We start from the raw sequence: 22,376 nt of genomic DNA on the forward strand, positions 1-22,376 counted from the left end.
CCCCTGGTTCATGCACTAAGCCTGACCCATGTTCCTACATGCAGCAGAGCAGCGGGCTGAGCCAGCCCAAGGGCTCCAGAGGGAGGCAGGGAGGGTAGGGAATAGGGAAGTGGGATGATGCATGCCAGAGCCCTGGAGCAGATGGCTGTGAGTGAGTCCTGCACCAGTGCACAAGGCATCAGGGCCGCAGTTTAGGCCCTGGTGAGGCAGAGAGCACCAGGACAGAGCACCAGGTCAGGAGCTGCAGCACTAAAGCAGGTCTGCAGCACCATCTCGCAGCGGACAGGGAAATAAGGACACACTTCACACATCCATTGACTCCGATTCTCTGCAGCCAGTGATGAGGAAATGGCATTTTGCCAAAAAGGAGGGTGTGTGGTTGGTCTCCTTTAGTAGTGGTGTGGGCTGCTAATGACCACAAAGATCTTGGGGCACTGCAAGAACAGTCTCTGTACAGAGAGAAATTGCCCATTTGGTGCTGGGAGTTTTTGTAGCAAAACCAAATTCAAAGCCAGGTAGAGGGAAAACTATAAAAATTGCACATTTGTCTTTGCAAACGTCCACTTATTTTCTCTTATTTTCAAGTATTTTCACTTACTTTCACTTATTTTCAATTATTTTCACTTATTTTCACTTATTCTGGAAGCTGTTTTTTTGTTGTTGTTTTGGTTTTGGGGTTTTTTGGGGGTTTTTTTAGGTTTTTTTTTCTTTGGTTTTGTTGTTGTTGTTGTTGTTGTTTGGAGTTGTTTTAGAGTAAAATCTGCCCTTTCTTTTGAGAATCAAACCTGCTCTTGGCTGCTCATGAAGACCAAGGACATCTCAGCCAAGGTTGCTGAGTATCCAGAGAGCAATGCAAATACCTTAAAAGGTATAAAAGTTTTTGGCAGGTCTGTTGTTCTTAAAGAATTTCAATGCTTACATTGTTTTGTCATTTTGGAAATTGAATCAGGATTCCCTCACCAGACACTGGTGGCTCAGGATCTGCAGTTTGTGTTGTTACAGTAAAATAAGCTTGGAGCTACTGCTCTCCCAGGACTCTGCATCTTTACTGCCAACACTTCACGTTGTTTGGCCAGACAGTAATTCTGCACTAGCCCTCCTTAAAGTAGTCCTGTCCCATATTTTTTGGCAGCAACTAGTCAGTCTTTTCTGGTTTGCTCAGGCCTGTCCTTTCTCTCTCCCTAGTCTCACAAGTAAACAACACAAAAATCTGATTATATGCTCTGCTGCTGTAGCATTTCTTACTTTCCACGCCAAAGCCCTTGCATTTTGGGTTATTTGCTATATTGGAAGAACAACAGACTAGAAGAGCTAAAGAATTAAAATCTGACACCTTTGCCATGGAAAAAATAAATGGCAGTGAGAGACCAGGGAGTGCAGGTAATAGCTTCCACTTTGAAAATTCACAATGAACTATTACTCATTATTTTTGACCTCTTCATATTTTTACTGGTATTTTTACGATACCAATCATAAACATCATGCAAAAGCAACTGCAAAAGAATTCAGTGAAACTACTTGTAGTCATGCCTAACATAGATAAAAATTTCCACATTTTCACAATCACATAAATTTTAATTAGCATAGAGGATCAGCTCAAGTCATAGAAGACATTTAATATGAACTGGAACACAATAAGCACCTAGAGTACCACAAAACTGTAATAAAAGCCTGCTGCCACTTCAGTAACAGCTCAATATTTGCTTGATTTTGACTTTAATTTAACAGGGAGTCAAAACTTGGTGTACATAGGCTGCTCCCAGTAACTTGAAATGATTAATCACTCCCGCGATACCAAGACAGATTTTAGTAATCTCTTCTGGGCTGTTCAGCTTTTCAAACAAACCAATTTTCCCACTTACACCTCTTACTGAGTTAATTCTCTAGCAAACTTAGCCTCCTCGAAAATTAAACCCTTTATATGGGAAGAAGGGAATTGATTTCACATGAGAGGGTTTGACATTGCTGCAGTTAGGTTTTGAGATTAAGTATCCTTTATTAGCAGCCTGAAGTGACAAAGCAGTCTGTAAGTGCCATGAAGCACCATCTGCACAAGGTCCACAAAAATCTTCCTTCCTTCCTTCCTTCCTTCCTTCCTTCCTTCCTTCCTTCCTTCCTTCCTTCCTTCCTTCCTTCCTTCCTTCCTTCCTTCCTTCCTTCCTTCCTTCCTTCCTTCCTTCCTTCCTTCCTTCCTTCCTTCCTTCCTTCCTTCCTTCCTTCCTTCCTTCCTTCCTTCCTTCCTTCCTTCCTTCCTTCCTTCCTTCTCTTTTTCCCTTCCCTTCCCTTCCCTTCCCTTCCCTTCCCTTCCCTTCCCTTCCCTTCCCTTCCCTTCCCTTCCCTTCCCTTCCCTTCCCTTCCCTTCCCTTCCCTTCCCTTCCCTTCCCTTCCCTTCCCTTTTTCAACACTCCTCTGCATCCATGTCAAATTCTCTCAGCACATTTCCCACCTGGCAGCCTCAAGGATATTTTATCTATAATATTGCACAAACCACTCATGTTTCTTGCCCTCCCTCCCCTGCCAACACCATTTTGCCATCACAAACCAAACCCTCGGGCGCGACTTCCCGTGCACAATGCACCGCCAATAAATAAACGGATAAACTTCTGCATGAGCACAGGAGTTGCTCACCACGGGCAGAGCAGCTGGGCAGGGCTGCCCGTGGCAGGAGCAGTGTGAGGGGCTGGCCCCTGTGAGTTGGAGGGGGTACCTGTGAGTGTTTGGAGACCCAGTGGCGCAGGACGTTGAGGACGCGGTTGGTGGCGGCCCTGCGGATGATGAACTCCTTGTCGCACGTGCGCTCCGAGTTGTTGAACCCTGCACACAAACAAACCCACGCTGCAGTCAAAGGGATGGGGAAAACTAAAAATAAAATTAAATTTAAAATACAATAGAGGCGACCCGGGCAAACTGAAGGCTTACAGGATATTTCTGTGCAATAAAAGGAAAGGGTCCCGACAGACAGTGAAATGTGAATGTCTAGAGCAAAGAAATTCTGCAGCATCAGTGCAACACAGCCTTGCCCATCACAACACAGACACCTCCTGGGGTCAGCACTCAGCTTTAGAAAGGTGAAGAATAATTGCCTGTGCAATTAAATTTCAAGGCCTCCCTTCAGCATGGAAGAAATAAACTCTATCAAGAAATAAAGCGAATGAAAAACCCCTGAAAACAAAGAAGGATTTTTTTTTTTTCAGTATGGAAGACATTTACAGCAAGGAAAAATACCAGACCAAAGCTAGGCCTGTAATCAAACAGATTTGAAAAGTCAGTATGACTTAGGAAACAGGTAAATTTCAGAACTAGTAAAGAAGAAGGGGAAGAGAACAGTTTAAACACAGAGGAGAAAAAGGTCAGCATGAGAAATGTTCCTTTTCAAGAGCAGTATTGTACAGGCTGTAGTAATCAACACTTCAAATAAGTTACTTGGGGTTTTTTACCACTGGGATGACAAGAAAATGCAAAGATATATGGAAAACACATTTATAGACCCAACTGCCTGAAAACTAAGATTTTCCAGATGCAGCGTTTATCTGGAATGCTGAGACTCATAATACATACTCATGTATTATGGGCAATTTCTTTTTTTTTTTCTTTTCTTTTTTTTTGTCAGTAATATTTACTTATAAAGAAATAGTTTTAATAATAACCAAGAAACTTTTTCCCTAAATTCATATTACTGCTTCTCTTTTCATTCTGCTGTAGCTTTATTTAAAAAAATCCATATGCTAAAATGGTGATTATATTATTATTTTAATAATAATGAAATTGCTACACTAAGCCCCTGAATGTCTTTTTTGACAATGATAACTCTGAAAATAGACTTGAGAAGCTTACATTTTTCCTAAGTTTCTGTCAGATTTGCTCTTGCACTGTGCTGCTCTCCATTCCATTCAGTGCACAGTCCAGGAACAGCTGGGAACACCCTCCCATATGACCTGTACTTTACTATTTTTTTGGCATAAAAGCTGCTCGAAAGCCCATGTTGCATTATAAATAGCACAGGCAGATTAAACTTCTATTTCTTCTGTGATAAACCCATTGGAGGGTTTTCTGGAGGCTTGTATTAGTTTTGCTCTATTCTTACAACAGACAATCCAGAAAGTCCAAATTGTTGCTCTGCTCTGTATTTTTGGCAAGATAAGCAAGACAGGAAGTATTTAACTGCAGTCTCATGTATTTTACTGCAGGTTAGACCTCAATCTCAAATGTATTTTCTATCTGCACTTACATTTCATGGGCATTTTTAAACTATAGCATATTACACTGTAGATGGCATCTAAGATTCAATATCAAAGATGGTTTAATACTGAAGCATTTTAAGCAGGTTTTTTTGCCCATAAAGAAAAAAATAAAGAAAATCTCTGAGGCTTTTTTCAGCAAAAGGTAACACAGGCAACATTTTGTATTTTAATTTTCTATGCCTTTCACAGTTAACCTATTGCAGAAGCAATTAGGAACAGACATTATAAACTGTTCAATTAGCCACTTAATTGCAGCAATGAAAGTCACAATGAAAATTATATATTAAAGCGGCAAAGTCTTTACCAAGGTAACATTAAGGAAAAGAACTTCAGTAAGCTGGGAGGAAAAGAGAGAGAAGCCTACAGAGACAGTTTTCAGTGAGCTACAAAAAAAAAAAAAAATAAAAAGAGGGAAGAAAAAAATTAAAGCCTCCAGAGATCACTTCAGCAAACCCGTATGGCCCTCAGAATTTCATCAATTTTTAAGCAGTAATTATCTTGCTGCAAAGAATGAGCCACACGTTCACCCAGATCCACATTCTCTGCACTTCATGTTGATGTGCTGAACCAGTAAATGGAGATCTCCATTTGTGTGAGAGAGGAACTGAGCTGAGCACAGCTGGCCCCTCCTGTCAGGGACCTGTCCAGAGCCAGGTCCCCCCGAACCTCCAGGCTGAGCTCCCCAGCTCCCTCCACACCTCTACAAATCTTGATGCGCACACTGACAATGAAAAATAGTTTAATTGGGATCCTGGGTGGACCTACCCACATCCAGACCCAATGGGGAAACGACCTGAAACACTCTCTGGTAAATATCTGTTCCTCTCCTGAAGGAAGCAATCTTTCCACATTAGAAATGCCAGCAGTATTTCCAATTATTAATCATCTAAGTGGGCAGCTGCCTCAGTGAGTGCTACTTTAAAGAAATGTTTTTCACCATTATCTGTTGAAATTAATATGCACTGGTGCCACAAATAGTATCTTCACATAATGGTGATACAGAACTTTTACCACAGGCTGTCAAACACAAAGTTAACCTGACAGCATTGCTAGTTTCACTGAATTACTTCTTTCAATATTATTTAATCACTCTGTTCATGTACTTGTCTCTAGATTGTGTTATGCAAAAAATCCAGTCTCACATTCACATGTTTTCTTTAGTGCACTTCAATAAAAACCTGGTATTTTTATAGCTTCCTCTATTACCAAAGATTAAAAATATAGGTGCTGAATAGACATAAATCCCCACATTAAACACCTTATCAAAAAGCTAATACTTTTATAGCTACCATTATTGCCAAAGATTTAAAAAAGTATGTGCTGGATAGAGAGATAAATTACAGTATTGCACCTTTAAAAATCACCTCATCCCAGAGGAAACGTTTTATCATGGTAAATTCTGCACCATATACTTTAAAGAAATTAAAGATGAACATTTTCTTTTCTATTTCAGTTAAGATGTCAAAACCTCTCACTCCAGCTACAGCATTTCTGTATCCAATAGGTGTCCCTGCCCATGGCAGGGGGCTGGAACAAGATGTCATTGGGGTTCCTTCCAAACCAAACCGTTCTAAGATTAGCCTGAGATTAATAAAACAGCACATGATTCCTGACCATAGTAATTAACTTGTCCAAAATTTTGATGGTATAATAATAATATCCACTTTTAAGGTTTTATCTACACAAAGAGAAATCTGTTCACAAGAACTGGTGCAAGTTGTTCAGAGTCATGAAGCTTCTGGTGCCTTTCCCAGCAAAAAAATTCATTTCAGAGGCTGATCTGATGTGCCAGTCTCAATGAACCACCCTGGAGTCTCACACTGAAGGTGTGTTAGGACCCAGCAATTAGAGAAATTCACACTCCAGGCTCTGGGGAGACCCCAGCAAGCCCCAGAGAGTCCCAGGGATGTGGAAGGAGAACATTCAGGGCCCACCAGGCACATGACAAATAATCAATAATATCCATCAGATAAAAATATCCACCAGATATTATAAAAAAAAAAATATATATAATTTGATATCCATCTGGTAATATCCATCAGATACACCCCAGAGTTGTAGGCCAGCTTCACCACTCAGCCTGGCTTGAATCCTGACACCTCAGCAAACACCAGTGCTGCATTCTGACCTGCATAAAGACCAAATACCAAAAACCCCAGGCTTGGGGCACAGCACTTTTTATCCACAGATTAAAACTGAAAAAGCCTCTCCAATATATGCAGCACAAAAGAAAAGGCTTCCCAATGCACAAGAAGCCCCCAAAAAGGGATTATATCTTTCTTACTTCCACATACCTAAAAAAGTTTGGATGAGTGTTTGTAGATTCCCATCCTTGTTGGTCATGCATTCTCAAGCAGGTAAATGGGTTTCACATATTTGCACAGGAACACGTCAGAAAGTGAGTATTTTAGTGTTGGTAAGAAATCTAAACTGCCAATGATCCTGCCCTCCTCCATTTTAAAATTTATGATATTGGGCTGTCATACATTAGAATGGCAGAGCTGGAAAAAGAAACCATATGAACTGTGGTGAAAAGAAGGATGAAGGTGATGAGATCCCATTATATGTGTAAAATACAGCATATTTACTCAATACACTCCTTTTTTTTTTTTTTTTTCAATTATTATTGAATGATCTTAGACTTTTTCCAAAACCTTAACCATTCTGTGGGGTTTTATATACGCAATCTGAGGCTTGAGAGCACAAACTGTAACATTTAGCAGCAGCCTTCTGTTCATAGGAGAGGAATATTTAATCATTCCCTATGCCAGGCTTTGAGTTTGCTCCACAAAGGGTTACAAACTAATTCAGCATCAGAACTGACTGCTAGGAACCAGGAGCAATCCAGAGTCCAACGCATTTCAGGCATTTAATTTCACTTTCACTGGTCCTTGGAACATATGAAATCATTTTGTTCTAAGAAATATGCCACTGAAAATCCCTGTTGCAACCACCCACGTCAGAAATAATTCCAAGTATGTATTTGATTCTTCTGCCTAAAGCCTCTGCCACACATACAATCTAACTATCAAATCAAGTCAAGGGATTATGGTCTTAGTAAGGTAAATCCCAGGGATTCACATGGACCAGCTGATGTACAAGAGTGTAACACAGATAGAGACCTAGTGACTGCATTTAATTTCTGCAAAATATTTAAGGGAAAGGTTGGTTAACTATTTTTAAATGACCCTTGATTTAGAAAGGCTCTCTCAAATCAGAGAAATTTAAAGAACACAGCATTGAGATAAAGCAGTCGTGTCAAGATTATGCAGTAAACTTGGATTAAATCCAAAAGTCTAAAAATACATCAGTCTGGCAAAATAATTTCAGTTTTGTGTTTGGGAGAGAAAGGTAAGTGGCTAAAGAATACCTTCAAGATCAAGAATGTATTTTATCTCCTCATTATAACACTATGGTTGCTCTGAGAATTATTATAATCTTTGAGATTATATGCTTAAAGCATAACTACCACAAAGAATGAAAATATTCCTTTAAGCTCACAGAAATATTCAAATTTGAAGATTTGTCCTTCAAAAGTCCTTAAAAACAGGATTGCTGCTATAGCTATAATTAGCACACACTCTTGAGATTTCTGTGTTTTTTTAATAGAAATATTCTCTCAGGAGAGCACATCAACCTCACTCTTGAGAAAAATATATTTAAAAATTGCTAAACACTGAAAACATGCTTGCTGTTCTGAATGACACAATTATTATTAAAAATCAGTAGCTCATCTTAAAGTAAAATACAAAAATGCACTGTATTTGCTTAAGCTAAAACTCAGCAGCAATACAAGAAATTCTGTCCTTTTCTTCTTTCAGCACCAGCAAAGAGAGACAACAAAGGGTTAATGTCATAACCAAAACCACTTGTATAGACCTTCAAAATCACTTTTTTTGCACACAAGAAGTGTTTTTGTGTGCATCCGTAGGTAAACTCACAAGCTCAACTTTCCTGGTGGCGCCTTAGACAAAACCACCCAAAACTTGTGCCTTTGTTCATAGATGTATCTGTAGGAAGGAGCAGATCCTGAATTTCAAAGGCTGTTGCTGCTACTTGTGCTCTCAGGTTTCTGAATACCATGGAAAATGTGCAATGTGACAGCACTTTTAAAGAAGTGACTTTCTGAGCAACCCTTAACAATTACATTGTATATAACCCTATGCAATTATATAAAATCTTTAGTACACCTTAGACGACTTCTTTTTTTCACTGCAATAATGTTTGAATTGTCTGCTAGGAACAGAAAAATGGCAACACTGCAGCTGATGTTTCTTACACATTTATACATTTGTCTGTTCTCCTTCTGCATCTCTTATCTTTCTGGGAGGAGATAAGCAATTTTTACCTATTGATGTTTCTCTGCATCTCAAATGATCCCTAGCTCTTTATTTCCTTAATGACACTTCATCTACACTTTTAACTTGCTCTATCATCAATATGAAGAGGAGTACAGCAGATATTTATTGCATAATGTTCACAGTCTTTTCAAGAACAATTCAAAGGAAGCTTTCAGATGCTTAAAGTGCTCAGTACCACAAAGAAAAAGTTAAAATACAGGTCGTGACATTGTACAGATAAAAAGAGAAAATCACATAAAATGGCTTTTGGAATTTTTACCTTTAATTCATTAAAGTTGAAGGAAGTAGTTTGTGAGATTATTCATATTTTTATAATGTCAATGGGAATAAAGGTTAAATGGAAAGGAGGCGATAATTGCAAGGAGCCAAATGTATCATTTTTCAGACCATCTGTGAACAGAAAGTTGACTGTCATGAAAAACAAAAGCTGGCAGGATGCACACCAGTCACCAAAAAAAAAATCTCTGAACAACATGTCTGTCTCACAAGCAGCTTTCAGACCATTTAGGACTGGGTCATATTGGAAGCTTAAACCAATATTAATTATGCATGCAACACTTGGGTGCAGGGGGAATGAAATTAAATGAAAGAAAAAAGGCATAAAAAAACCTCCCCAAACTTCTGTCCCCACACAACTGCAGCTGCTCAGGACTTACTCCAATAGGTCAGGAAACAAATGTTTCTCAGCTCTGTAACTCAGGAAATGTCCAGTGAAAATACTTATTTCCTGAGTAGCCAGCTCCTCCAAAAGAGTAAGCTATTAAATCAAAATAAGGAATACATAAGTAAAAGCAAGAGATCCTAAATTTCTGCTAAACTGGAGGGGAAAAAAAAAAAAAAATCACCATTTTCTCCTATTTCCTAATTCCCAGAACAGGGATCAGTTTTGAAGCAAAACTTTAATTTTCAAGCCATTGTCTAAGCAAAATGCAAATAAGAATCAACTGTTTAGCCAATGATCCAAAACTGCAAATCAGAAATTTATGTTAAAATTTGTGAATGAGCAGCCTGGAACCGGGATCCCATTTGCCCCCTGCCAGGGCAAGGACAGCCCCTGATGACCCCAGCCCCTCACAGACCCCACATCAGGCACACCCCTGGCCAGTCTGCTTTGGTGACAGCCCCTGGGCAGCTCGTGACAACCCTGCAGCCTCAGAAAGGGACATTGCTTGGGGCTAAACTGACATTTTTTTGTCACACAACCATTTTCAGTGGAGAACAGTGTCAGCTGTGGAGTAACTCAGTGAACATTTCCCACACGGAGTTTTTTTTTAAATGAGATAGGAACTTCAAGGAAGTTCAGTGTGCAGGCCTCAGTGCCTCTCAAACCTCTGTGAATCTGCAGAAGTGGGTCTGGGAAACTCATTAAAATGTGCTCCCAAGAGGGAACAAGTGCTCACTTCCCCAGTTCCTGCCTAGAGACATTAGTTACACAAAAATGACAAGGAAAAGGACTTGGCTATCCTGTGTCAAGGACCAGGGAAGGTTAACAGATCCTGTTAATTTCTGGGAATTAAACATGTTAAATCCCTGACAGAAGAGTGGCACTGGGAGAGTCAGAACACAAGCAGGATTGATAAGCAGGACATGATTTGATGGCATCCAGTCTCTCTGACAGCAGATGAGGTGCCCCTAGACTCAAACCTGGAGTTTCACCATGATCTGAGGAAGAACGGATAAAATTACAGCCTTCTACCAATTGCTTAGAAAGCCTTATCTTAATTTCTACTTGGGATATGACCACCAAAATTGTTTTCTTTCATGTCTGGAGTCAGAAGAAGGAAGTTTCACAAAGCTTTCCCAGTAGAGGATTGAAATGTTATAGCCCAGATTATTACTGGAGTGCAGAATTACTATTATAACCAGCAATGTTTGTGGCATCACACTGAGAATGACACACATTTTCCAGTTTTGCTTCAGACACGGATACTTTCAGACACATTCAGGAAGAAATATATACCTTTCCAAAGGTCAGCATGTAGTCACTGATGCAATTTGAAGCATTTAGCACAGCACAGGACTGGATTACCCAGCCAGCCACACAATGTAGAAGCCAGCTCGAAATCACATCAGATATTGTTTGCTTGCCTTCCACGTATCACAGCAAGGAAATCTCTCTCAGCCTGTCCTCTCACAGTGGAAAAAAGAAAGCAAATATTTCCCTTAAAAGCCTCACTTAATTCTAATCTTTGCCAAATCCCACAGTAACTCAGCTGCGTGCACCAGAATCTCCATCTCAGGAAACGTGATGGTGTAATGCCACTTTATTATTCCTGTGCTCAGAAACAGGAAAATTCTCCCCGAACAGGACAGCTGATACCCTTGAAAGGAACTGCATGTATGTCTGTGTGTGCAAGACAGTGGCAGCCAAGGGAATGCTGCGTCTGTTTAAAGCATCAAGTGTGTTTGCACACAGTTTTCCATCTCGGGGACCAGCAGGATCCCCCTGGGAGTGTCTGCCCACGTTGTGCTGCCCCTCCAAGTCACATCACCGAGCTGAAGGCTGAGTGCACCTGGCAGCAGCAGGAGCAGCCACCGCGTCCCCTCCCAGCACACGCGAGGCCTGAGCTCCCTGCCATCACTTGGCACGAGCCCTGTCGTTCCATTACTCCAATTAGTGCCTCTGCCAGAACAAACAAAACAAAAATATTGTCGCACTGGGAGCTGGCAAGTTGTTCAAATGACTGCAGAACAGCTCCGCTGGTCACAACCCAAAATAAGCCAAGCAGCTCTCCCTGAAAACTTTCGTGAAACTTTCTCATGATAATTTTGGTGTTTTAAAATAAACAGCCTTAATCAAGCTGTGCCTGAATGGAAGTTCAGAATGGAAAGACCCACACAAGACCCACTCTGAATCTTTATGAAACGTGAATTACTACTTCCAGCTAATTTTCATCCCCCCCTTAATATTGTGAGAGTAATCAAGCAGGGCTAAAGTGTGTCAGCCTGAGAGCTCGCAGGACTCATCTGGCTCAACCTCAGTGCTTATATGGCTTTCTAGAGATTTGTCATTCTGAAAACCACAGCTGTAATTTACAAAGGTCCATTTCTATTTGCTATTGCTGTTACAGTTGGGTTATGTTACAGCTGACAAACTCCTACAGCACCTCTGAGGGAGGAGAACTTTCCACACTCATTCCAGTGGCTACTGAATTTGACACTTTCACAAAAGTATTTCCACACTGCTTATCTTCAACCACACTCAGCGGCTCCAAAATTGAGGTTTGGCAGCTCTACATCCCAGAAACTATTGAAAAAGCCTACAATGTTTCACCCCAGGCAGTGATCAAGAATAGAGTAATAGCCAGCTCAAAATAAATCAGACATTTACAGTGCAAAAGGATTACACACTTCCCTTTGTGTGTAATCTCTTCTTTCACTGATGCACCAGTCATGCACGTAGCTAATGCACTAAAAATCAGTAGAATGTAGCCCGTAACTACCTTTTTCTGCAAAGTTTTAGATTAGGAAAGAAACTCTATCCCTCCGTAGGCAGTGACACGCAGGCCCATCAGTCCAGAAGCCACAGGCTCTAACAAAGGCCTTGTCCAAAGGGCAGAACAGGCAGTGGGAGCAGAGGGCAGCAGCACCAGGAGGCACTTTGGAGTGCCCAGGTGTACTGCATTGCTCTGAAGGATGATACCACTGGCATTTAGCACCTGCAGCAAATGAACAGAGCAGGTTTTGCACTGGCTTCAGTGAGAATCTGCCACAGCTGGAAAGGCCTGGTTGCTTCTGCAGGCAGACTGTGAGAGCTATGCAAAACCAGAGGATGCCAAGAAATAGTCTAGTCAACAGTCAGATCAGTTTTTCTGGCCTAAAACTGAGGGCAATTTAGATTAAGGTTTCTTCTTTGTGAAAAGAAAAGGAAGTAAGTAACTCAAGCCAAAGGTAATTTAGCACCCAAGATGTGGGCAGTCAGTTAACTGAAAGGGGGCATATATATGCAATTCATTTTTGTGTAGCAGCTTCAAGCTGTCATTTTAATCACTCCTTTAAATCACTGAAATTAGAGAGATTAAACCTATCTGTCCTTCTTGCTAGCCCAGGGCAGGTTTTCCAATGTGAAGATCACTATTTGTCAGAGATACTCCCCCAAAGACTCTTTTTTCCCCTGCATCTTTTTCACCCTCTGCCTCTCACACGTGCCTTAAAAAACAAATGCTTGCACTGAGGAAGGCAGGCCCTCCTGCCAGCCACAGCTCCCATCCCACTGCCAGCCTGTCCCACAATGTCACCTTGTTCTGGTGAGAAATGGGACCTTCTCGCAGCGTGGCCGGTGGGCCGGAGGAGGAGGAGGAGGAAGGCAGCTTTGAGGCATGCTGGAAATACAAATGTACCAGCTAAAATCGTGTGGCAGAGCTGTTGAAACAAAGCTGCTTTGTTCATTAGGGAACAGCTCGTTTGTTTGGGTGGAAGTATTTGCTCCTTGTCTAATATTAACTGTCCGTGTGGGGAGATCTTCATCCTCCAGCTTGAGCTGAGGAAGACATGAGCTTCTCAGAGTTCTCTTAACCTATCTGGTACAAATGTCAAATTAAAAACACCCTAGATTAGTTTACATCTTGAATTTAAGTTTTTGTCAGAACAGTCTCCTTGAAGCTCATGTTTGATAATACCATTTCAAAGTAAAATGACTGGTTTTGGAATCAACAGCCTTTCATCAAGTTGTATTACATTCTCAGGAGAGAAGAAATCTCTATGTTTCCTATGTTTATGCAAATACTTCTTACTCTATTAAGTGCTAACAAAAATGGAATTATTTTGCTAAGCTGGCTTCATCCATAGAGCTGTTCAGATATTTTAAAATCAAATTTCCTCCATTTACAGAGAGCACCTTCATACCTTGTGAGTGTTAACAAGTATGAGGGCCTGCAGGGAGAGCAGTTTTGTAAATAAACACCAAAAGGTGTTTTTTCTTTAAGAATCAGTGCATGATCTTACTAATGCTGGCACTGTGCACTGATTCTGCGCAGAACAGATGTAAATAAAAAGATAAGGAATGAAAAAAAAAGCAACAACATGTCTCAAAGAATTGTACAAAAATAAACCAGGGAAATTCACAAGTTCCAGAAGCCACAGGTGGAAGAAATAATTCTCCATGTAAATTGTTTTTATCTAGTGCCAGGGTTTGTGTGGGTGCTGTGTAGATTACACTGCTGCTGCTTAGCTGCTGTAACATCTGTAGGATTTCTGCAGCAAGACTACAGATGATTGGTGAGTATTTTGGCAGGAGGTTCCTCTCCCACGTTTCCAGTCTCTCTGCTTGTTTTGACACTGTCTGTGTGACAGACTTGGAAGAGGGGAGGAATTCACTCCTAAGGAGATGGGGCTCCCTGCAGCTGCAGCTCTGCTCCAGGACTATTCATGGCAAAGCTAAAACAAGGGATTAGCAGCATACCTGGTAGGATGAGACCACTCACAGTCACAGTTCTGCAGGGACTTTTCCATATTATAAGGCAGACGTGGGAGCAGATCTAAAGAACTTCTGTCTGTATTTGTCACTGATTAAAGCAGAAATCAGAACCAGTTTTATAGAGGTGTATAAACAGAGGGAGAAGAAACTGCTGAAGTCCATTCCTATGTTAGAATCTGCTAGTATTGCTGTACTGTTTTTATAAATTGGGAAAAGAATAAGGTGTGCATCAGCCAATTAATGGTGACAGAGCATTCAGCTCCAGCAAGCCATGAGCCATCCCTCACATCCCTCAGATGAGAAATGACATGTAAAAGACAGAACCTACTCTATTTATCCCTACTGTGAATATTATCATCCATACAGGCCCCAAGCTGTGCACATGGGGTGCCTTATTTAACTCTCTGTACTTTCACTTCATGTTTCTTTTTATCTTTATCATGCTGTTGAAATAAACAACTACAATGCAAGTTTTCTTGAAGAGATCAGAAAGAATATTTTAAGATAGGTAGAGATTAATATTTAACCAAGCAGATAAATGAAACAATAGGGAAAGCAGCACAGCTTGGTTGACATCATCAAAGCAGTTAACTGTAAAATAAGTGGAAATAATAGCAATAAAATCGGTAAGTTAAAAAGCGCCTGCTGAAAGGCATGAGAAACTGAACCATCCTAATTTAGAGAAAGGTTTCAGTCACAATTCAGGACCACCACAGGCACTGCTCCCCTAGGTGCTTGTGAAAGGAGAGTTAAAGCCAATGTATATCTTGTGAGGGCTGTCCAGGGCTTTGCATACTTCTCACTTTATAAAGATATCATTGCATGGGGACAGCAGTGCTGAAGTGCTGTGGCCAGAACTCTCCATAGAAGATAACTACATGTCCTCCATGGCTGGTTCTGAGGGAGTGTGTGAGCACAGGGCCTTGCTGTGAGTCTGTTACCCAGTTTGTCCCAGTGCATCCCAGCCAGAACTGGGAGATGGGGAATGGAGAAGAGCTAAGGTCTCATACCCTGGGTAAACAAAATAAAACAGTCAGCAGTAAACCCCAAAGATCCCCAAAATAAAATCAATAACTAAATAAACTAACACATACAATTTCAAAAACAACACCAAAACACAAAATGGCCAGAAGGCTTCAGGGAGCAGTAAGGACAGAAGACACACAGGTGACTTGTACCTCCTAATATTCCCCCACAAGGGCCAGCTGATTTCAGCTGCTGTCCTATTATACTTTGCTAGTCTGGTAACCTCCAACAACCCCTGCTTGCAGGTAACTCTACTCTGGATCCCAGGTGAGTCTATTCCCTTTGGGGTGTTCCTCAGCAGAACCTCACTGAGCTTCTACTGATGGCACAAAGAGCCACAAACTCCTGCTCATTCTGAAACCTGGCTCCATGAAAACCGTCTGACGTCCTACATCCTGCATCAGAAAAGACAGAAAATCTTGGAATTGTAGAATTGATAGGGTTGGAAAGGACCTCTTAGAGCACTGAGTCCAACCCCTTACCCACACCACTGTTTTCACTACTGCTGCTCTCCTTCCCTTTTACCCATCCAGCCTTTTACAGAATGTTTTCATCAACTCTGCAGCCCTCTCTTCTCTAAACTTCACATGCACAGAAGTTATTCCATGTCTCACCCCATCCCTGATTTCAAGCTCCCAAACTTTTCCAGCTCTCACTCTCTCACCTCAATCACGACAGTACCTATCCTTCAATATTTGTACAAATTCTGCATTTGTACTGTGGTACCATAGTAGTCTCTCCTGTTCCTTTCCATACAATTCCTGATGTTTTCTTCACCTTTCTGGCTCCTGCTGAGCACCCAGATCACTTCATGAAAGGACCTGTTCTCATCCTCAGTCCTGAGCCAGTCCTCTCAGGCGCAGAGCTCAGACTGTTTTGCCTCGTGTGCATTACTTGGTATTAACCAACACTGCATTTCATCTGCCACTCTGCTCATGCTCCACGTAGGAGTATTGTAAATTACACACGTCACAGTGTCTGCAGCAGGGGAGCCAAGGAATGACTGAGCAGAAAACAAAAAAACCCCACCAATGTCATTCACTCCCAGAACTGATTCACTGACTGGTCATGTCCAGCCTACAAAACAAACAACTCCAGGAACCAGTGAGAAAAAAAAGGCACTCTTCAAAAAAATCTCACAATCATGATAAAACACACAGGGCAAAAAAATGAAATTTGGTTTAGCCAAATTTGAACTTCATGACTCTGCAAGTTTAGTATTGTCTCTACCATGAATAATTGCACCAAGTTACACAATGGGTGATTCCATGGTGTAAGGTCTGGTTTGCAACCTTCAGTTTTCTACTCATTTCAGGTGGACACTGGATAACTCTAACTTAATCTTCTGAGGCTCAAACCCACACATTTTCTTGTCAAACTTGCTGCACAGCCTTCTATTTTTTACATCACTTGGGAGAGTGACCTGTAATGAAGAGTTTCGTTAAACAGCAACATGAAAAAGAACTTACAAATCTTAGGAATGTTGTTTTTCCATTTCAACATTCCCAAGCTTGCATGTTCCTTCTAATGACTGCATAATTGAAGATTGTATTTTCTCTCATACTTCAGTATTATGAATATTGGAAAGCAGTGATTTCAACAACACAAAAGCAGTATTTTTCAATTGAATTAATTCCTAGTGGGAAAACCCCTGTATTTTCCATCCTTACTTTGCTTTCTAAACAATCTGTAAATGTACTGGGTTAAATCATAAAGCAAATTGTGTCAGTGTTTTCATGCAGAGTCTGATTCCAAAGGCAGAGAATATTCATCATTCAAATAAAAATTGCTAAACCGAAGTTTGTAACAGGTTCACCAGACAGTGTGATCACACATACAGGACAAGCACAGAGCCAGACCCAGATGTTGAAATCTGAAATGCAGGGAGCTCTCAGAACTTTGGGTCTGTAAGCCAAAGCTTAGAATTAAACCCAGGATTTGATCGGAGACCTTGGGAAAGGCTCCCAAACTCAGGTGCTAGAAGTGAGAATGTGGATTTGTAGTTTAAAGCAGAGACACATTGAGCTAAGTAAAGGAAAGTTCAGAGCTTTGAAGTTTAAGACAAAGAAAAAATAAAACTAGTTACATGGTAAACAAGGAGTTTAGAATGCAGTGCTGTAGGTTTGTAGGTCATAACATGATTGGCTAAGAAAGCTTACACTGTAGCATGGGTCTGTAAGACAAAATATTTAAGGATTGGGTCAAAAACATAAATATCCTTGTTGGCAGTGTTTTATTGGTCAACAAATCCTTAAAATGTCCTGTAACTAGAGGTCTCGTGACCTTCTGAGCCATGTGGTGAGGATGTGAGCAGAATTCACCTTTCCTGTCTATGTAAAAGGTAAGCAAAATAAACCACATCATCTAAAAAACTCAGAGGTCTCGTCTCTAACTCATTCAAAACACCTTCACAAATCCCCACACCCAGCCAGCAGGGGTGTAGGAAAGGCAGCTCCAACCTGCTCTCCTCCTGTGACCAGGTGATCCACCTGGCAGGTGAGGGGAAGGTGTGGATGTGTCACCTGGACTCCCACTGCATCTCCTGGAAAAGCTGCATCCTAGGGCTGCATCCAGAGGGAAATCTCCCCTGGCATAAGGACTGGCTGGTAGCCTGGCCTAGGGACAATGGGGACAGTGCTGGGACAGTGGGGACAGTGCTGCCTCAGTGGAGACAGTGGGGACAGTGCTGGGACAGTGCTGACCCAGCTGGTCACCAGCAGTGTCCCCAGGGAGCAGTGCTGGGTGATCCTGTTCAAAACCTGGGCCAGGGGACCGAGTGCTCTGCCCCCTGGGTTCATGGGTGACACCAGGGTGGGTGGCAGTGTGGATCTGCTGGAGGGCAGGAGGGCTCTGGAGCACTGAGGGCTCCGGACAGGCTGGACCGTGGGCCACGGCCATGGCTGTGAGGGTCCACAAGGGAAGTGCCAGGCCCTGCCCTTGGGTCACAACAACCCCTGGCAATCCAGGCTGGGCAGAGGGGCTGGGAAGCTGGGACAGGCCCTGGGGTGCTGTGACAGCAGCTGGACACCAGCCAGGGGGGCCAGGTGGCCAGGAGGGCCCAGGGCTGTGACAGCAGCACAGGGCAGTGACTGTCCCTGTGCTGGCCCTGCCCAGGCTCCATCTCCAGGGCTGGGTCCAGCTCTGGCCCCTCAGCTCAGGCAGGGCCCTGAGGGGCTGGAGAGTGTCCAGGGAATGGAGCTGGGAAGGGAATGGAGCCCCAGGAGGGGCTGAGGGAGCTGGGAAGGGAATGGAGCCCCAGGAGGAGCTGAGGGAGCTGGGAAGGGAATGGAGCCCCAGGAGAGGCTGAGGGAGCTGGGAAGGGAATGGAGCCCCAGGGGGGGCTGAGGGAGCTGGGAAGGGAATGGAGCCCCAGGAGAGGCTGAGGGAGCTGGGCAGGGGCTCAGCCTGGAGCAAAGGAGGCTCAGGGGGCCCTTGTGGCTCTGCACAGCTCCTGACAGGAGGGCACAGCCGGGGGGGTCGGGCTGTGCTCCAGGGACCAGGGACAGGAGCAGAGGGAACGGCCTCAGGCTGGGCCAGGGCAGGCTCAGGGTGGGCACAGCAGGAATTTCCCCATGGAAAGGGGGCTCAGGAACTGCCTTGGCACTGCCCAGGGGGGTTTGGAGTGCCCAGCCCTGCAGGTGTCCCCTGGAGGTGGCACTCAGAGCCCTGGGCTGGGGACAGGGTGGGGATCAGGCACAGGCTGGACCTGATGATCTGGGAGGGATTTTCCAGCCTAAATGATTCTCTGATAAAGTTTCTAACACTGAACATCACTGTCTTGTAATCTAAAGATCATGGGAAGTACACAAGGCTAAGAGGAGCAGTGATGCATACTCATGCAAAAATTATTTTCTCCTGGTGTCATCTCACCCATCAATTAATGACCAGAGCTCTAGACATAGTGGATACAAAATCCACTGAGATCCATAGGGACCATTTACAGTCTTACACAGATTTTCATGGGTGATTTTGAGACTGGGGTCTTCAAAGCAATTTTTTGACATTCCAGTGGGAAAGAGGCAAGCATGACTTTACAGCTGGGACTTTACAGCTGGATTGTGCTTTGTCACACATACTCAAAATGAACTGTGGATTTGTCAAGTCAAAGGGAAATTGATTTTGTAGACTTTAAAAAAATTGTTCTTTATGTGCAACATGACCTATGAAAGGACCCTGTTAGTGGAAGATATTAATATGTCAAAGGGAGCACAGCAAGATAAGCAGCACATTCAAAACTTAAATCAAGTATTTTATGTTGCACTAAATACCCTCAGTCAGTAGTTGCTTTCCAAGTAAACTACAGTGTACACTCACAATAAGTAAAACTGAATACCACCTTTGGACATAGAAAACCTCATTTTAAAAAATAAAATCTTAAATTTTAAGTGAATACAAAAAAACAAAGAAAAAAATCGTATTTGGATGTTTAGCACATCATGTACATGTGAAATATTAATCTTCCATTAACAGGAGGGATTAAAAATATTAAGAAATCGACCAATAGGGTTGGAAATGGCCTTAAAAACACCCAGTTCCAGCCCTGCCGTGAGCAGGGATGCCTTCCACTAGACCAGGCTGAGATGAGAACATCACTCATGAGAACACCGAGGTCTGTTCTTGAGGAACATTCACCTCTTGAGCACCTGTGTGTCACCTGCGTGCACAGCACGCCCCCTCACCTGGCGGGCTCCCGTGCCCGGCTGCTGCTGTGGCAATGGCAAAAGCAGAAGCAGGAGACACCGAGCAGTGGCTGTTGTCAGCAGTCTGCACTGTAAAGGGGAAGGACAGGAAAAAGTTAACTTCTACAAACTTTTCATCAACCAGCAACAAGACTTAGAATCTTCAGTACTGTTCGTAACTTTGTGGACATCGTGTTTATTTAAACTGTCAGATGATTTTCTGTGAAAGGCAGTAGAAATATCGTGATCATATTTATGGTTTATATTTCCACATTGGTATAATTAATGTTGCTATAGAAAAAACATCTAAGACACTGCTGAGGTGGAACAAGATATTAACCAAATAGGAGGGGGAAAAAAAATATAAAGAAAAAACAATGGCATAGAAAATTAACCTAAACCAAAAAGTTATGTCAGAGAATTAAGGATATTCACCATCTTCTGATAACTGGATTCACTTATTTTCCCTGGTCACTGCTCAGAATGAGCAGAGTTTTGCAGAATTTATCAAACTTTCTCTACAGGGAGTGCTGTGAACACTGTCTTTAACCAGAATTCTGATAATATGATGCTGCCCACAGTTTCCAGCTCCCAGATCTTGCCTTCTTGCCACAAATGTGCCCAACCACATAAAATTACCACTGGTTTGAATCTAAAGTGTCCTGGTAACAGGTGAGAAGGCTCTGCTCTGCTTTTGTTTTAGTCCCAGGTATGAAACACTTGCCCAGAAACCTGTCCTGCAGGAGCTGGCAGCATTTTAAGTCTTCACGGACTCAGCTCACAGCCCTGCTAATGATTTCAAAGGGCCACGTGAGAGTTATTTGAGGAGATCCAGCCCCTCTTTTTCCTCTTCAATTGAGCAGCCTTTTCAAATTTTGGAATGAATAATGTGAGACCATCTGTAAATGTTCAGCATTACACAAAGAAACAGACGCAGTCCCTTCCCATTGACAACAATGGGTGTTGTGTGTTTCATGATTACAGATGGTGCCCAAAATATGTCCCCTCATCAGCTGAAAAAAATATGTCAGAGTCTTGAGAGTTCTGTGAGAACAGGACTGATTCAATATTAGTCTTGAACTTGGGCACATCCTGCTTGAGCTATTTCAGAACACTGAATCATACTGAAGTCTCAACATGCTTCCATGCCTCATTATTGCTGCTCAAATTTAACAGGCGCATTTCACATTTTAATGGCTCTTTTATTTTTAACACCTGAGAAACAAGAAAAATACAAGCAAGCCAGATGATTGGGACATTATTAGTGCTTTCTGCTGCCCTGCACAGATCACAAGCACAGCGATCAAGCCCTGTTGGAAGTGACTGGCAGTGCCAGCACAGCTCTCACCTCCTGGCTGCCGGTAGCGGAGGTGACGCGGCGTCGAAGGGGACCTGCACGGGGACAGCTCTGCAGTGTCCACCACGGAGGTGCTCTCGGGAATGGTCCTGTCCACTGACACAGTTTCCAGAACTGCTGCTTTAAAAGAGAATACATGTCAGTACTGATGATCAGACATAATTTGGTTTACAGTTGTTTCAAACAGTACCGCGCCTGTAACTTGCCATGGAATTTTGCCATTAACTCAGCAGTAATTATCCTCTGGATGGAGTTAAAAGAGTGGGAAAGTCTTGTACCACTGACACCATAGCTCATAACAAACAAATAAATAAATGAAAAACACCTTGGTGAAAACAGCAAAAACAAATAAATAAACAACTTGGTGAAAACCAGCAAGTTGTCAGTTTTAAAGTGTGTTGGATAAAACTGCACTTTCAATCAGGAGAATATGCAGTGACATGCACACATAACAAGGGTACTTGAACTCATAGATATTCTATGACCTAGGGAAAATAATCCTTGTTGAATAACAAAGGGTAATCAAAATCTGACCAATAGAATTGCTAAACAGCACTGGAGAGCAGACTAGTCTACAGTGGAGTTCTTTTATCAGAAGAATAAAAACAGGAATGGGATAAACACTACTTCCAAACTGAGGGAAAACAAGCTGATAAAATACATCCTATATTTGATGTGAATGACAGCTCTGCCTGCAGCACAAGCATTGTGTATATAAGACTAAACATAAACAAAAACTTTGGAAAACAGAAACTCTGAAAGGAAACAATTTTGAAGGTAGGGAAAAAAGTTGAAAATCCCAGCTTATAAATGGACAACAGTCATAGAGAACAGCAGCCACCATAATAATATGTCCTCAAAAACAGAATTTGTGCAATTGTGCTGGACTTAAAGTAAGCCAGAGATGGTTTTTTTGGAACTCTGGCAGTATCAGAGCAACAGGACTACCCATTTTCATCCCCCTTATGAGATCTCTTTTTAAACCTCCTCATTTTCATCAACATTCTGCATGCAGCTGGACAGAGCTACTGCAGGACAGAGCTCTCTACCTGCAAATTCCTCCAGACTGAGCACAAGCTGTTCATCAGGAGATGCCCAAAGGGGTGGGAGACTGCACTGACAGCAATTTAGCATTTATATGGGCCTCTGGCCATTTCCAAGTGCTCCTCATGCTGCCCAGGTAACGCTTCCAGCTTTGACAGACCACAATGAGAAATGTGAATAACTCCCCAACAGTGCCCACTGCCTACACTTGGGCAGAACAACCTGCTCTTTACCAGTCCACTTTACAACGTC

The 22,376-nt window shown here is 42.4% G+C and overlaps 1 protein-coding gene across 5 annotated transcripts in view; it reads right to left on the reverse strand.

Annotated features, from left to right (window-relative positions):
- Nucleotides 1-22,376, reverse strand: part of RASGRF2 (Ras protein specific guanine nucleotide releasing factor 2) — a 132,492-nt gene that overhangs the window by 27,276 nt on the left and 82,840 nt on the right. For 3 of the 5 annotated variants that reach the window (XM_071455154.1, XM_071455152.1, XM_071455156.1), the window contains 3 exons: nt 21,072-21,200; nt 19,724-19,813; nt 2,708-2,814 (listed from right to left, as the gene is read on the reverse strand). In XM_071455154.1, the coding sequence (XP_071311255.1) occupies nt 2,708-2,814; nt 19,724-19,813; nt 21,072-21,200 (326 nt within the window). The remainder of the gene's footprint in view (nt 1-2,707; nt 2,815-19,723; nt 19,814-21,071; nt 21,201-22,376) is intronic. The other 2 variants (XM_071455155.1, XM_071455153.1) reach the window with 1 other exon arrangement.

Source organism: Agelaius tricolor, unplaced genomic scaffold, assembly GCF_023055355.1.
Source record: "Agelaius tricolor isolate 1412-34295 unplaced genomic scaffold, bAgeTri1.0.p SCAF_44, whole genome shotgun sequence".
In the NCBI taxonomy this organism is placed as follows: domain Eukaryota; kingdom Metazoa; phylum Chordata; class Aves; order Passeriformes; family Icteridae; genus Agelaius; species Agelaius tricolor.